The sequence below is a fragment of the Dendropsophus ebraccatus genome, chromosome 14 (assembly GCF_027789765.1).
Source record: "Dendropsophus ebraccatus isolate aDenEbr1 chromosome 14, aDenEbr1.pat, whole genome shotgun sequence".
In the NCBI taxonomy this organism is placed as follows: Eukaryota; Metazoa; Chordata; class Amphibia; order Anura; family Hylidae; genus Dendropsophus; species Dendropsophus ebraccatus.
Window position 1 is genome coordinate 64,225,537 of NC_091467.1, and position 18,181 is coordinate 64,243,717.

The window sequence follows — 18,181 nt, forward strand, 5'->3', positions numbered from 1 at the left end:
GGATACTAGCAATTTATATTTCTCCTATTGTTATAAAGGCAGTTGAGTCAGGCCATGTCTTACCTTCTGTCCCACTACTGTATACCGGTATACAGGATAACACTCAGCTTTTCCAGGTTCTGGATCATTTTGTGGTTCTGCTGTAGTTGTCATTTAAAGGGTTAGTTCACACCCCCACCAAAAAAAAAAAGTACTTCTATTACGAAATCTCAAGCCACCTCTGTCCATGTCAGGAAATGTGCAGAACAGTAGCAAATCCCCATAGAAAACCTCTCCTGCTCTCCAGACTGGAAAGTACACCACTTCCTGAAGGACATACAGCAGCTTATAAGTACTGGAAGACTTGAGATTTTTTAATAGAAGTAATTTAGAAATATCTGGCACTTTCTGGCATCAGTTGATTTGAAAGATTTTTTTCGTGTAAACTACCCCTTTAAGATTTTAAGATCTTCAGTCTGCGACGTCGTCTTCGGACGGCCGGGCCGAATCCCTCCGAGCATCCTGAGTGCCGGCCGCCCTCTTCAGCATCATCAGATGCTCAGCCGCGATTGGCTGAGCATAACTGTGCTCAGCCAATCGCAGTTGAGCATCTGATGATGCTGAAGAGGGCGGCCGGCACTCAGGATGCTCGGAGGGATTCAGCCCGGCCGTCCGAAGACGACATCGCAGACTGAAGATCGGAGACGAGTCGTCACGTGACAGGTATGTATAGCGCACCACACGGGTGGGGGTGGTGGGACACGGGGAAGGCGGCCATTCACAGACATAACATACATTACAAAGTTGTATAACTTTGTAATGTGTGTTATTCTGTCAATAATTCTTTACCGCTGCACTACCCCTTTAAGGAATTTTAGGCTGGCATTTTTTTTTATTTGTCTGTAAGAAGAGAAGGGGCGTGGTGTGCCAGGCTCGGGCATCTCTGGCACTGAAAGCTTCACCTGCTGATTGACTGTGCAGATTTGCCGTTCGCTAACTAGTGCGGCCATATGTTCTCATTACAGGACTATAGGAGAATGATTAGATGGAGCCGGTCATCTCATGAATGGAGAAGACGCCGCTCCTTCTCCTGCCAATCCCTAGACAGTGGCAGCTCAAGATCTGCCAGATGGCTGAGTCTTCAAAATAGGACAGCTCAAAGGCTGAGGATGATGAGAGTGCGGGGGTCAGAGGGCAGAATGGTAATCCCCAAAACATCCCACAGATCACAACATTCAGTAAGCTGCCATCTATTAAGGAGCGATGCTCTGCAGGCGCAGGAGTCATGTGGTTAGTATGCGTCCTGACATCTGTGCACCCTGCAGGTGAGAACCAGCTTAAAGCCAAGAAAGAGACACTAGAGTGTCTGAATACAATCTTTTACTCTCTGGTATAAGCCATGTCAGGCTGGGGAGAGGAGACTGTAGGACAGGTATATACAGTCTATTACTCTCTGGTATCAGCCATGTCAGGCTGGGGAGAGGAGACTGTAGGACAGGTATATACAATCTATTACTCTCTGGTATCAGCCATGTCAGGCTGGGGAGAGGTGACTGTAGGACAGGTATATACAATCTATTACTCTCTGGTATCAGCCATGTCAGGCTGGGGAGAGGTGACTGTAGGACAGGTATATACAATCTATTACTCTCTGGTATCAGCCATGTCAGGCTGGGGGAGAGGTGACTGTAGGACATATATATATACATCTATTACTCTCTGGTATCAGCCATGTCAGGCTGGGGAGAGGTGACTGTAGGACAGGTATATACAATCTATTACTCTCTGGTATCAGCCATGTCAGGCTGGGGGAGAGGTGACTGTAGGACATATATATATACATCTATTACTCTCTGGTATCAGCCATGTCAGGCTGGGGAGAGGTGACTGTAGGACAGGTATATACAATCTATTACTCTCTGGTATCAGCCATGTCAGGCTGGGGAGAGGTGACTGTAGGACAGGCAAACTGAGGACACAAATGTCACTTTCCCTGAGAGAAATCAGCAACTGTATGTGTTTTCTAATCCTGAATAATCCCTTTTAGGTAATCATACTTGTGACAGCTGGCGACTGAATGTTCGTCCAGCCGACATCTATGGCTCCTCATCCCACCATAGACATGCACACTCAGCTTCATTGAGCATACAGGTGTTCTGAATGGAGAGGAGGGGTAAGCTGCTGGCTGAGGTCATCTCTTGGGGGACCAGTTTGCTGATCCTTGGCCTTACCTGATTACGGGGGGCCCCTATAGCGAAGAGTAAATTGGTGGGTCCCAAGATTCCAGGCAGTATGGCCCTAATATATATATATGTACAGAATCTATAACCATCAGAGTTGGGTCTCCCTGAGGGTCTCTTATCACCTGCGTTGTCTGTAAATACCCATGGGGGTACAGGGTAAATATCTTTGACAAGGTACATAAGGTGTGTGGGTATCTTGTGAGCGGTGGTGTAGCTGTCAGGCTGCTGCGGTGATGTGTGCGCTCCTGACAGATCGGATCCTCTCTGTCTGCTGAACGGTTGCCAGATGGCAGCTCACAGTGGGCTCAATCTTATCAAGCAGCGCGGTTATTGTTTTCGAGAGAAGGAGTCTTGTCATGGACCGGCTTCACACCTTGATGTTAATTCATCTGCTTAAACACTACAGTGCCAGTCACTCCCTGGTAAATGTGGGCACAGGGAAGGCTCCATATCCTTAAAGTGACATGTTAAAGTGAAAGCTAAACCAAAAACATAAAAAAATACTCTTACCCATCATTCCTTCTGCCCAACACCACAATCTAAAGACTGAACATGGTGAGGGTGAGTGTATGGAAGGGATTTAGGGAATAGGACGAGGCTGCCAAGGGAGCATTATATGGAGCACTGTTTGTTAGCATTGATTATGGGCTTTTTAAGGTACTACTTATCTGGGCAGGTACTACTTATCTGGACAGGTACTACTTATCTGGGCAGGTACTACTTTTTTGGGCAGGTACTACTTATAGGGGCAGTTACTATTTATCTGGGCAGGTACTTCTTATATGGGCAGGTACTACTTATCTGGCCCGGTTACTACTTATATGGGCAGCTTCTACTTATCTGGACAGGTACTACTTATCTGGGCAGGTACTACTTATCTGGGCAGGTACTACTTATCTGGGCTGGTACTACTTATCTGGGCAGGTACTACTTATCTGGGCAGGTACTACTTATCTGGGCAGGTACTACTTATCTGGGCAGGTACTACTTATCTGGGCTGGTACTACTTATCTGGGCAGGTACTACTTATCTGGGCAGGTACTACTTATTTGGGCAGGTACTACTTATCTGGACAGGTACTACTTATCTGGGCAGGTACTACTTATCTGGACAGGTACTACTTATCTGGACAGGTACTACTTATCTGGGCAGGTACTACTTATCTGGGAAGGTACTGTTTATCTAGACAGGTACTACTCATATGGACAGGTACTACTTTTTTGGGTAGGTACTACTCATCTGGGCAGGTACCACTTATATGGGCAGGTACTTGTTATCTGGGCAGGTACTATTTATCTGGGCCGGTACTTCTTATATGGGCAGGTACTACTTATCTGGCCCGGTTACTACTTATATGGGCAGCTTCTACTTATCTGGACAGGTACTACTTATCTGGACAGGTACTACTTATCTGGGCAGGTACTACTTATCTGGGCAGGTACTACTTATCTGGGCAGGTACTACTTATCTGGGCTGGTACTACTTATCTGGGCAGGTACTACTTATCTGGGCAGGTACTACTTATTTGGGCAGGTACTACTTATCTGGGCAGGTACTACTTATCTGGGAAGGTACTGTTTATCTAGACAGGTACTACTCATATGGACAGGTACTACTTTTTTGGGCAGGTACTACTCATCTGGGCAGGTACCACTTATATGGGGAGGTACTTGTTATCTGGGCAGGTACTATTTATCTGGGCCGGTACTTCTTATATGGGCAGGTACTACTTATCTGGCCCGGTTACTACTTATATGGACAGCTTCTACTTATCTGGACAGGTACTACTTATCTGGGCAGGTACTACTTATCTGGGCAGGTACTACTTATCTGGGCTGGTACTACTTATCTGGGCAGGTACTACTTATCTGGGCATTGTGTGGTTTCATCTTGGCTTTAATATTTCCATTATCCATTATTTGCTCTCATTTTTACCTTGTGGGAACATAGCTTTTATCTGTTCACCAGCCTTACTGTACTGTGTGCCTCTCCTTAAAGGGGTTGTCCAGCAAAAATCTTTTACTTTCAAATCAACTGATATCAGAAAGTTATATAGATTTGTAATTTACTTCTTTTAAAAAATCTGAAGTATTCCCATACTTATCAGCTGCTGTATGTCATGCAGGAAATGTTGTTTTACTTTCAGTCTGACACGCTGCTCTCTGCTGACATCTCTGGCCGAGACAGGAACTGTCCAGAGCAGGAGAGGTTTTCTATGGGGATTCATAGAAAACCAAGACACCGTTCCTGTGTCGGCCAGAGATGTCAGCAGAGAGCGCTGTGTCAGACTGAAAATAAAACATTTCCTGCATGATATACAGCAGCTTTAGAAGAAGTAAATTACAAGTCTATATAACTTTCTGATACCAGTTGATTTGAAAGAAAAAGATTTTCGCTGGACAACCCCTTTAAGGCTGGGTTCACACACAGTATATTTCAGGCAGTATTTGGTCCTTATGTCAGGTCCTCATTGCAACCAAAACCAGGTGTGGATTGAAAACACAGAAAGGCTATGATCACATAATGTTGTAATTAAGTGGATGGCCGCCATTTAATGGAAAATATTTGCTGTTATCTTAAAACAACGGCCGTTGTATTGAAATAATGGCAGTTATTTACCGTTATATGACGGCCATCCACTCAATTACAACATTATGTGATCATAGCCTTTCTGTTTTTAATCCACTCCTGGTTTTGGTTGCTATGAGGACCTGATATGAGGACCAAATACTGATATGAGGACCACACTACGTAAAAGTAACAAGGCAACAACGGCCGTACTTTTACCGCGGTGGAACAATGCCTGTTGTTCTATGGGATCCCGGCCGGAGCGTACACTCTTTGTGTGCGCTCCGGCCGGGATCCCATACGCCACTACAAACTGACATGTCAGTTTTCTGCGGCCGGAATTCAGTGAATTCCGGCCGCAGAAAGACCTGTCAGTTCAGACAGTGAAGCGAGCGGCTCCGCGGCCGAGAGATCATCCGGCCAGATGATCTGGCCGGGGTCACGGAACGGCCGGTCTCATATGCAGTGTGAACATAGCCCAAATGTGCCAACCGTCAGCACTGCGGGGACATTTTTAAGCCTAGGTGGCATTATCTGGGTTATTATATTCACATTGGGGGAGATTTATCAAACATGGTGTAAAGTGAAACTGGCTCAGTTGCCCCTAGCAACCAATCAGATTACACCTTTCATTCCTCACAGACTCTTTGGAAAATGAAAGGTGGAATCTGATTGGTTGCCGGGGGCAGCTGGGCCAGTTTCACTTTACACCATGTTTGATCTACTATGTATCTGGGCACTATGTGGCATTATCTGGGTTGTTATATATACTATGTATCTGGGCACTATGGGACATTATATGGAGTGTTATATATACTATATATCTGAACACTGTGTGGCATTATCTGCGTTGTTACATCTACTATGTATCTGGACACTATGTGGCATTATCTGGGTTGTTATATATACTATATATCTGGGCACTATGGGACATTATATGGAGTGTTATATATACTATATATCTGAACACTGTGTGGCATTATCTGCGTTGTTACATCTACTATGTATCTGGGCACTATGTGGCATTATCTGGGTTGTTATATATACTATGTATCTGGGCACTATGTGACATTATCTGGGTTGTTATATATACTATACTGTATATCTGGACACTGACATTATCTGGGTTGTTATATAGACTATATATCTGAACACTGTGTGGCATTATCTGGGTTGTTATATATACTATATATCTGGACACTGTGTGGCATTATCTGGGTTATTATATATACCATATATCTGGACACTATGGGGCATTAGCTGGGTTATATGTACTATATATCTGGGCACTATGGGGCATTATCTAGGTTGGTATATGTACTATGTATCTGGGCACTATGTGACATTATCTGGGTTGTTATATATACTATGTATCTGGGCACTATGTGACATTATCTGGGTTGTTATATATACTGTATATCTAGGTACTGTTTGACATTATCTGGGTTGTTATATATACTGTATATCTAGGCACTATGTGACATTATCTGGGTTGTTATATATACTGTATATCTGGGCACTATGTGGCATTATCTGGGTTGTTATATATACTGTATATCTGGGCACTATGTGGCATTATCTGGGTTGTTATATATACTGTATATCTAGGCACTATGTGACATTATCTGGGTTGTTATATATACTATACATCTGGGCACTATGTGACATTATCTGGGTTGTTATATATACTATATATCCGGGCACTATGTGACATTATCTGGGTTGTTATATATACTGTATATCTGGGCACTATGTGACATTATCTGGGTTGTTATATATACTATATATCTGGGCACTATGTGACAATATCTGGGTTGTTATATATACTGTATATCTGGGCACTATGTGACATTATCTGGGTTGTTATATGTACTATGTATCTGGGCACTATGTGACATTATCTGGGTTGTTATATATACTGTATATCTGGGCACTATGTGACATTATCTGGGTTGTTATATATACTATATATCTGGGCACTATGTGACAATATCTAGGTTGTTATATATACTATATATCTGGGCACTATGTGACATTATCTGGGTTGTTATATATACTGTATATCTGGGCACTATGTGACAATATCTAGGTTGTTATATATACTGTATATCTGGGCACTATGTGACATTATCTGGGTTGTTATATATACTGTATATCTGGGCACTATGTGACATTATCTGGGTTGTTATATATCCTATATATCTGGGCACTATGTGACATTACCTGGGTTGTTATATATACTATATATCTGGGCACTATGTGACATTACCTGGGTTGTTATATATACTGTATATCTGGGCACTATGTGACATTACCTGGGTTGTTATATATCCTATATATCTGGGCACTATGTGGCATTATCTGGGTTGTTATATGTACTATGTATCTGGGCACTATGTGACATTACCTGGGTTGTTATATATACTATATATCTGAACACTATGTGACATTACCTGGGTTGTTATATATACTGTATATCTGGGCACTATGTGACATTATCTGGGTTGTTATATATACTATATATCTGGGCACTATGTGACATTATCTAGGTTGTTATATATACTGTATATCTGGGCACTATGTGACATTATCTGGGTTGTTATATATACTGTATATCTAGGTACTATGTGACATTATCTGGGTTGTTATATATACTATATATCTGGGCACTATGTGGCATTATCTTGGTTGTTATATTTACTATATATCTGGGCACTATGTGACATTATCTGGGTTGTTATATATACTGTATATCTGGGCACTATGTGACATTATCTGGGTTGTTATATATACTGTATATCTAGGTACTGTGTGACGGTTTGCTATATATACCCAACTGTGACCCCAAACTCTGAACATGCAGAGACAAAGATGACAATTATGCAGTGGTAAGGAAAGGAAACTTAAAGGGGAAATTATATCTGAGGAGTCAACACTGACACGCGTTGCTAATGATATCAATAAGCTATATAGGTTGTGGCATAACCCTGAGTCTTATTTTCGTCAAATGTAAAAAGTTGGGCTTGGAAAATAATCCAAAAAGTTGAAAACGATATAAAAAAAAAAAATTAAAAAAACTAAAAGTATCTCTAAACCTAATTTTCTCGGCAGGGTAGAGTGTCAATTATAGAGGCGCCATGTGTCATCTCTTCCCCATCAGCCATAATGAGAGCAGTACTGGATGGGTACACCACGCGTTTCGCTGCCAAAATCCCATTCTGTTTTCTTCCTAAGCTGCTCGTAAGCTTCCTTCTTTTCTTTCCTAATCAATACAGTTGCCATGGTAACTTAAATGTAATAAATATCACAACAGTTCACGCACTACCTACAACCGCAGAGCGTTCTTACTAGTGGCGGATGATGCTGGGGAGGAGGTGTAAGTATACATGTATACACTGTAGATGGAAATAATATCTCTATAAGAGCCATGGTAATGCCCTGACTGTAGGGGGTCCTGTAGTCTGCCCCTCATAGTTGTGCTCCCTGGGATATGTTCTGTGCAGGTACCTACATAGCCAAATAGGAAAAGTTCTGCTGTGTTTCCAAGTAGATCTGTATGTTTGCATGTTCCTGGCCCCTATGGCTACTTAGAAATGTTCTATTGAGCTTAAAGGGATACTCCGGCCAAAATCTTTTTCTTTGAAATCAACTGGTATCAGAAAGTTATATAGATTTGTAATTTACACTTACAAATTTACATTAAATACTTCTATTTAAATATCTCCAGTCTTCCAGTATTTATCATCTGTTGTATGTCTTGCAGGAAGTGGTGTATTCTTTCCAGTCTCACACAGTGCTCTCTGCTGCCACCGCTGTCCATGTCAGGAACTGTCCAGAGCAGTAGCAAATTCCCATAGAAAACCTCTTTTGCTCTGGACAGTTCCTGACATGGACAGAGGTGGCAGCAGAGAGCACTGTGTCAGGCTGGAGAGAATACACCACTTCCTGCAGGACCTACAGCAGCTGATAAGTACTGGAAAGCTTCAGCTTTTTAATAGAAGTAAATTACAAATGTATAAATCTTTCTGATACCAGTTAATTTGAAAGAAAAAAGATTTTCGCTGGAGTATCTCTTTAACCCTTTGAGGACCAGGCCCAAAATGACCCAGTGGACCACGCAAATTTTGATTTTTGCAATATCGTTTTTACCTCCTCCCCTTCTAAGAGCTCTAGAACTTTCAGTTTTCTATCTACAAGGCCATGTGAGGGCTTGTTTTTTACAGGAATAGTTGTACTTTGTAATGGCGTCTTTCATTTTACCATAACATGTATGATGGAACCCCAAATATATTATTTATGAAGATATAAATAGGTGAAATCGTAAAAAAGAATGCAATATGGTAACGTTTGGGGGGTTCCTGTGTCTACGTAATGCACTATATGGTAACAGCGACATGATACCATTATTCTATAGGTCAGTCCGAACACAACCATATGCAGGTTACACAGATTCTCTAATGTTATATATTTTTTTTTAATGAAATCCTTTTTTTTGGCAATTAATTATTAGTAAAATGGGCCTATTGTGACGCTTATAACAGTTTTATTTTTTCACCTATGGAGATGTATTGGGTGTCATTTTTTCCGCCATCATCTCTAGTTTTTAATAATACCATATTTGTGAAGATCGGACGTTTTGATCACTTTTTATAATTTTTTTTTTTATATATAATGTAACATAAAATCGGTAATCTACGCACTTTTTTTCCTCTTTTCGTCTACGACGTTCACCGTTCGCAATGACGCTTGTTATATTTTAATAGATCAGACAAATACGCACGCTACGGTATATTATATGTTTATTTATTTTTATATCTTTTATTTATATAATGGGAAATGGGGGTGATTTCAACTTTTATTGGGGGAGGGGCTTTGGGGTAGTGTGTTAGTGATTTTAACTTTTTTTTTATGCATTTTAAGTCCCTTTGGGGGACTTGTACATATATAACTTTAATGTTACACACTGATCATTGCTATGCCATAGGCATAGCATTGATCAGTGTTATCGGCGCTCTGCAGGCTCAGTGACCAGAGCGCCGATCGGACCGCACGGAGGCAGGTGAGAGACCTCCGGCGGTCCGTTTTACCGATCAGGTGTTACTGCGGGGGTCCCGATCGGTAAGTGACAGGGGACTCCCCCTGTCACTTACACTTAAACGCCACAGCCGCGGCATTTAAGGAGTTAATGTCACACTGCAGCGCGACCGCGACCGCTGCAGCATGTCATTAACGGTGAGGTGCCGGCTGCTGATTGCGCTTCATAGCTCAGGACGTACCGGTACGTCCAGGGTCATCTGGGGACAGACTTCCAGGATGTACCGGTACGTCCTAGGTCGTCTAGGGGTTAAAGAGGTATTACAGGAAAAACTTTTCCTGGGAGCGACGGAAAGGACTAAGTACGCTGGAAGAACGCTGTACTCGGCTCTTTCTGTCTGCTCCATAGGAATGAATAGAGCCAGAGGTCACGTGATGTACCTGCAGCTCTTTTCATTACACAGAAGTTGGGGCTTGGTAAAGAGATCAGCGATGTCTGACAGCCCAACCGCCCCCCAACCCGCCACCTCCCCGCAATCTCCTACTTTTTTCCTATACGTTCATATAATAATTGTGGAGGGATACTAGCATCTGAAATGAACCCATTGGGGCAAGAGATCCTTCTTATAATATATATAGCACATTTAAGTGATTTCTGTCAAGATTTCAGACCTTCTAACCCAAATTTAAAGGAGTTATCTAGGATTGGAAAAAAAAAAAGCTATTTTTTTCTTCCAGAAACAGCGCCACCCCTGTCCTTAGGTTGTCAGTGATATTGCATCTCAGATCAATTGAAGTGAATGGAACCCAGTTGTAACATCACAAACAACCTGAGGACAGAGGTGGCACTGTTTTTGAGAGAACACAGTCATGTTTTTCTAATCCCGAACAACTCCTTGAAGTTTTGGGACAGAGAAACAACAACACTTGATTTTTCCGATAGACTAAAAGGGTCTATTGGGACTTCTTGGCCTTTTTTTTTTAGAAAACACAAGGAGTGGGAAAAGAGGGGGAAGTTGAGATTCTCAGGTATTTTATGGCGAAGTCTGAAGTCTCCATATTCTACAGCCAATCCCTCCCCCCTCCGCTCAATAACCTCAGAAAAGCCGATGCACAGCGATCAATAAAGCACTTTCAGATCTTTACTTAATCCTTATTCAGACGCATATCTAATTGACTGTAAAATGATGTCAGGAATTCTAATCTATATGATGTATGGCTCGGATTACAGGCACACCAAAGCTGGCAATGAAGAGAGAACAGCAGCAGTATGTGCTTCAGAGCTGCACTTCCTACTGTAACAGGAAGTTGTAAGAGGAACCCTAAAGAGGTGCTTTCCCTACCACCCTCATCTACTCTCTTTGTTCTCTTATGACCCTCAGGAACATCTAAAACACAAGATCTGAACATTATCTATGTAACACCAGAAATTCCCTTGAATTCTAACATCCTATAATCCATAGATTCCGACAGGGAAATGTCCAATAATCCAGAGCTGTGCAATACAAGAGAATGGGAGAAAAGGGGGTCAACGCATCATACTGTAGCTCATCCTTGTCTGATAGTCTGTAACGGCTGATTATCTGGAATCCGGATCGGAAACTAAAATGACAGCACTTTCCTGTAAAGTCAAGTTCATCCCAGCGATTTTCTTTTTATGTAAGTGAAGATAAACCTTGTATAACACCACCGGTACATCAGATGGGGACCGCCATATGGTAAATATAATGTATTTGCTTTTCGACAGCTTGACATATGTTTTTCATATTTATAGAGCAAAGCAAAAAAAAAAAAGCATAAAATGGAGACGGAAAAGATGGCAAAATATATATTATACATACATCAAGATGAGAAGATCCTACAGCCAAAATCCACCATACGCCCCTATTCCAGCACCTTCTAAACATCATATTGTTGAAGAGAAGAGCCATAAAACAACAGGCTGGTTCCTCAAGGAGGAGGCCTTGAAAGTTTGCCCCGCCCATGAGGAAGGAGTGGCAGCTGATCTCCCTCTTTATAGGGGCCTTATAGGATAATTTATAGTGGATAGCATTGGAAGGACTGTATTTAAAGATGGAGCTGACTTGGTGCTAGCACAATGTGCTAAATATGCCGACTTACAATGTGCTAAATATCCTTTCTTGTACCAATTTTGCTCACTCATAGTACTTCCCACTATCCAAAACAAGTATTTTACCAATGTTTGTTACTGCATCTATAGCTCATGCTCCATGTAAAAAGGTCTTGGGAGCAAAGGGGGTCAGAAAAAGTGGTAATCGATATTACTAGTCCAAAGTGGCGCTTGCTACCACCATCCAGTAGATGTGGGATACTTAGGTCTTCTAGTCTGTGGAGAGGACTAAGCTATGAAAAACGTGTGTTATACTCACAGCTCCATTGTCTTCCTTTATTTTCTTATGGGTTAAAAAACCTAGAGTTTGGTTAAAACAGGGACAGGAAGGGGCAGGAAGTGTTGTCATAGGGACCACAGAGTCACTAACTTCTCATATTGAGTCTATAATATAGATTTTCTCTAATTACCGGCAAACTAAAACCATGACCAATAATTTAATGAAATCCGGTCTACTAAATACACCGAGTTTTTACGACCTTCAAAGGTAAATTGGTATTAACTTTCCAAAGACACGAAGGCAAATTCCCAGGGATGGCGTTCACGGTATTTATCACATTTTCAACAGTAATGAGGAGACGGTGAAACCTAATTTGTTTCATAAAGTAATTATTGCTGAAGCCGCTTCACATGTTCCACAACCTCCATACACCTGACGGCAGGCGCCAACCCTCCAGAGAAGGAGCCCGTAGGATATTCTTCCATGTCCATGACCCGCTACATCCATAGACCCGCTACATCTATGTACAGGTCTTTGATTTCTGCAACCTAAGATCTCTACAACGTCTACTCTACGCATCAGGACCTGGAGAGATGTAAAGAACCCACCTGTTCCGTGGTTGGTCTTGGTGGTTCGCACCGGAGTATATTGATTTTTTGACGTTCTTACAGGCGTATTCTCTTTGGGAGAGTTATCGACAGCGGAGATGGCCTCTCGTTCACAGTGTGGGATTGGGATTGGCCCCTGTTGTATCAAAATGTCTGCAAGTGCCCTGTGAAAGAAACATCAGGATTAAGACATAGGTAGAGGGAGTCTATGGTGGCTAAGAAGTCAAATATAATTGTTTATATAATATGTTTTTCATATTTGTAGAGCAAGGCAAAAAAAAAAAAAAATTAAAAAATGCATAAAATAGAGATGGAAAAGATGGCAAAATATATATTATACATAAATCAAGATTGTACGGACAAAATCCACCATACGCCCCTATTCCAGCACCTTCTATACTATAAATCAAGATTCTACGGACAAAATCCACCATACGCCCTTATTCCAGCACCTTCTAAACATCATATTGTAGAAGAGAAAAGCTATATAACACAACAGGCTGGTTCCTCCCTCCCTGACTTCATGATGTCATGAAGAAGAGGAGGCCTTACAAGTTTGCCCCGCCCATGAGGAAGAGGTGGCGGCTGCTCTCCCACTTTACAGGGGCCTTATAGGATAAATTATAGCAAAAAAACATTCTCCCGACTGCATTTAAAGATGGTGCTGACTTACAGGTGTACTAAATAAACTTTATTGTACCAATTTTGTTCAATCACAGTTTTTCCCACTACCCAAAACAAGTTTTTTTAAAGAAATAACAGGATTAAGATATACAGTACGTAGAGGGACATACATAAGAGTTGCTTAAAAATGGAGTCTATGTTGGCTAAGAAGTTCCTAGATCTCATTAGGTTGATTTTGACCAATCTGGTCCACATTAATGATGATGAACCAGCAACATTAACACAGGGAACCAGCGACATCTCCAAGATGCATCATATACACAAGAATACAGCCAGGAAAGTGTGATATCACCAATACGTTTCATGTCCATGACAATCCAAGAGATCAGTTGATCGGTAACAAGTGACATCACCAAGACAGTGGCCTATTAATTTATCAGGAACCCGTGACATCATCAAAAAAGTTTACAAATCAATGTGACTTTCTGAAACCAGTTGATTTGAAAGAAAAAAAATTACTGGAGTACTCCTTAAATGCATCAGGGCAGTGGCATCACCAAGGCACAATGCTGCTTATTTATATGCAAGAACTATTCTAATCCTTCCTTGGATATAATAGCACTGCGGTGGGCACCTTATGCCAGAGTCCCCGTTTCTGATTCTGATTCTCACCTTGAAGAATAACAAGGCGTCCTGGATCCATGACAAGTTGTTTGCTGACATAACGTATACATAGAACATGCAGTCATTGTGTCTACATCTATTCATCATATGGCAAAATATATTCTGTCCCGCTGCCAGACACCAGAGGCTGAGTCCCCTGATATTTAAAGGCCACGACCCGAACACCTTCAGAAAATGATTGCGCCATTAGGGAATAAATGTGTCTGTTTCTGGAACATGAATTTTAACACAGCAGCGAGACTGTAGAGATGGATCTCCCAGAGGACTCGGCATCCCCCAAGTGTTTCACAAACAATGTTCCTGACAGCGTGAACTTAGACTTTCTACTCCCTGAATATAATAAGTGATGACATGATCCGCTGCATATTCAGGCCATTATCATTCCATATAATGGCTAAGTGTCCTATTTCACAGGCCGAGGACGGCCCGATCAACGATGTAAACGAGCGGCGATCTGCTAGATCGCCGCTCGTTTACTGGGCCTATTCCACGGCCCGATGATCGTTGAGCGAGGGCTGCAGTCAGGGCCGGCTCCAGGTTTTGGTGGGCCCTTGGTCGAGAGAGCCTCGGCGGGCCCCTTTGAATAGCAAATTATATGGCATCATTGTTAGAGGGTCTCTAGCTCTTGATTCTGTGTAGGGGATCAGCTGTGTTATATACTTATTATCCCCCCTCCTGTATGAGTGTGTATATATCTATTTCTCGAGCACATATATACACACACTCATACAGTAGGAGGATAATAAGTATATAATACAATGCTGTATACCTACACAGAATGGAGAGATATATACACACTCATACAGGAGGATAATAAGTATATAATACACTGCTGTATACCTACACAGAATGGAGAGATATATACACACTCATACAGAAGGATAAAAAGTATATACTACACTGCTGATCACCTTTTTCACCTCGGGGCACACCTACCAAATAAAGTTTGACAAAATAACAAAAAAACAAACAAACATAATTCGGTAACTCACAGGTGACGTCTTCTTTGATCTGATGCGATCGCTCTCCGTTTCCTCGCCATCCGGCCCAGACCACCATGATGATTTCTTCCAGCTACAATTCTTCTCTTCAGAACCTGTGAGACAAACATCTTAGGCTCCTTCCAGCAACTTCCTTCCCTTTTCCCCACCCATAGGCTCCTATACATTAGTAACTCCGCTGCTTGGTCTCATGTGCAGTAAAGTAAGGAGGTTTGTGTCCCCATGCTGTGCCCCCATATAGTAATAATGCCCTCTGTCCCCATAGTAATGCCCCCTGCTCTGCCCCATAGTAATGCCCCCTACTCTGCCCCATAGTAAATGACCCCTGCCCTGTCCCATAGTAAATGACCCCTGCCTTGTCCCATAGTAGATGCCCCCTGCCCTGTCCCATAGTAGATGTCCCCATAGTAGATGCCCCCTGCCCTGTCCCATAGTAGATGCCCCATAGTAAATGCCCCCTGCCCTGTCCCATAGTAGATGCCCCCATAGTAGATGCCCCCTGCCCTGTCCCATAGTAGATGCTCCCTGCCCTGTCCCATAGTAGATGTCCCCTGCCCTGTCCCATAGTAGATGTCCCCTGCCCTGTCCCATAGTAGATGCCCCCTGCCCTGTCCCATAGTAGATGTCCCCTGCCCTGTCCCATAGTAAATGCCCCCTGCCCTGTCCCATAGTAGATGTCCCCATAGTAGATGCCCCCTGCCCTGTCCCATAGTAGATGCCCCATAGTAAATGCCCCCTGCCCTGTCCCATAGTAAATGCCCCCATAGTAGATGCCCCCTTCCCTGTCCCATAGTAGATGATCCCTTCCTTGTCCCATAGTAGATGCCCCCTAGTAGATGCCCCCTGCCCTGTCCCATAGTAGATTCCCCCTCCTCTGCCCCATAGTAGATGACTCCTACCCTGTCCCATAGTAGATGACCCCTACCCTGTCCCATAGTAGATGGCCCCTGTCCCATAGTAGATGACCCCTACCCTGTCCCATAGTAGATGACCCCTACCCTGTCCCATAGTAGATGACCCCTACCCTGTCCCATAGTAGATGGCCCCTGCCCCATAGTAGATGCCCCCTGCTCTGCCTTAACACAAAACAAAAAATCATACTCACCTAATCCAAGGGACGGTCCTCTTCTTCCTGGCTTCTCCCTTCTGTGCGCCGCAGGGATGAATCCGCTAGCAGGCGCGATGACGTCATCGCTCTGCGCCTGCTGAGGGGATCACGTCCTGAAGCGCTGCGGAGGAAGGCCCAGCCCAGGACGTCATTGAGGACGTCGCATCCGCCCAGCAACGCCCCCCCCCCCCGTATGTCGCCAGCAATGCGGCCCGCCGCATCCCCCGTACTCACTGTCGGCACGACAGTGAGTACGGGGGATGCGGCGGGCCCCATTGCTGGCGATATCCAGTGGCTCATTGCTCGGGCAAGTGCCGGGGGGCCCCTTGAGCGGCTGTGGGCCCCCGCACTTGCCCGAGTACGCCACGTACTGACGCATGCCCTGGCTGCAGTGAAATCGTTACCGATGTCCTTGCAGTCCTTGCAGCATCATACATTACCTGCAGGGCTTCTTCTCTGCGCTGTCTTCATCCCCGGGTCCCGCGCGCTCTATCTTCCGAATTCTGACCGGCCATTCTGAAGATAGAGCGCGCGGGGAAGACCTGACAGGTAATGTATGATGCTGCGCTTCTGAAATCGCCGGTAGCCCGCCGCGCACCGCTATTCAACCGTAGCGATGGGCAGTAGGGGAACGATGATTTTAGGTCTGGCCCTAAATAAACGATCAGCCGAACGATTTCTATATTTCACCGAACGATAATCGGGCGAATCGGCCCCGATTATCGTTACTGTGGAATAGGGCTCTAAGTATGGACACCACACCACAAGATCATTGTTTAAAGGAGCTGGTGCCGGTATCCCGCAGCTCCGGCCCCTAGTCCTGGATGCTTCTGGGTCTGAGCAGGGACCTGGGTCCCACTCCGCTAAGTGGGGTTAAAAGGTCACATGCCAGGATTCTGCTCAGGCCCAGAAGCGTCTGGGGCCAGCACTAGCGCTGCAGTGGGGGAGGTGAGAGCATGTGATTTCTTTTGTCCTCTCCCTCCCCAGCACTCTGCTAAAATTCACCCCAGCCCGGAGCTTTGCTTTAACACTTGGCACTGTGTCCACCATTGTTGGTAGAGAGGATAGGGATGGTGCCCAACTCATGTCCACCATGAGACACCGCATTTACCCCCTCCCCCATATGAACAAATGTTATATTGACATTTAATGTATCACATTAAAAAGGAGATGTCCAGCAAAATTTTTTATTAAAGTATTGTATTGCCCCCCAAAAATTATACAAATCACCAATATACACTTATTACAGGAAATGCTTATTAAGTGTTTTTTTCCCTGCACTTACTACTGCATCAAGGCTTTACTTCCTGGATAAAATGGTAATGTCACTTCCTGGATAAAATGGTAATGTCACTTCCTGGATAACATGGTGATGTCACTTCCTGGATAAAATGGTAATGTCACTTCCTGGATAAAACGGTGATGTCACTTCCTGGATAACATGGTGATGTCATTTCCTGGATGACATGGTGATGTCACTTCCTGGATAACATGGTGATGTCACGACCGACTCCCAGAGCTGTGCGGGCTGTGGCTGCTGGAGAGGATGATGGCAGGGGGATGCTCAGTGTCCTCCAAGTGCCCTGTGTCCCTCAGTGTCCCCCTGTCATCATCCTCTCCAGCAGCCACAGCCCGCACAGCTCTGGGAGTCGGGTCGTGACATCACCATGTTATCCAGGAAGTGACATCACCATGTTATCCAGGAAGTGACATCACAATGTTATCCAGAAAGTGACATCACCATGTTATCCAGGAAGTAACATCACCATGTTATCCAGGAAGTGAAGCCTTGATTCAGTAGTAAGTGTAGAGAAAAAAAGCACTTTAGAAGCATTTCCCGTAATAAGTGTATATTGATAGTGATTTGTATAACTTTTAGGGGGGCAATATAATACAAAATTTTGCCAGACTTTTACTTAAGGTTTGCTGCATCTAAGACACTACGGATTAATATGAATTCACTTAAAACACTGATAACCAG

The 18,181-nt window shown here is 43.6% G+C and overlaps 1 protein-coding gene across 1 annotated transcript in view; it reads right to left on the minus strand.

Moving 5' to 3' along the window:
• The window catches only part of SHISA6 (shisa family member 6), a 185,059-nt gene that overhangs the window by 147,342 nt on the left and 19,536 nt on the right, over positions 1-18,181 (minus strand). The window contains exon 2 of the mRNA XM_069951906.1: positions 12,784-12,947. Coding sequence (XP_069808007.1) covers positions 12,784-12,947 — 164 coding nt within the window. The remainder of the gene's footprint in view (positions 1-12,783; positions 12,948-18,181) is intronic.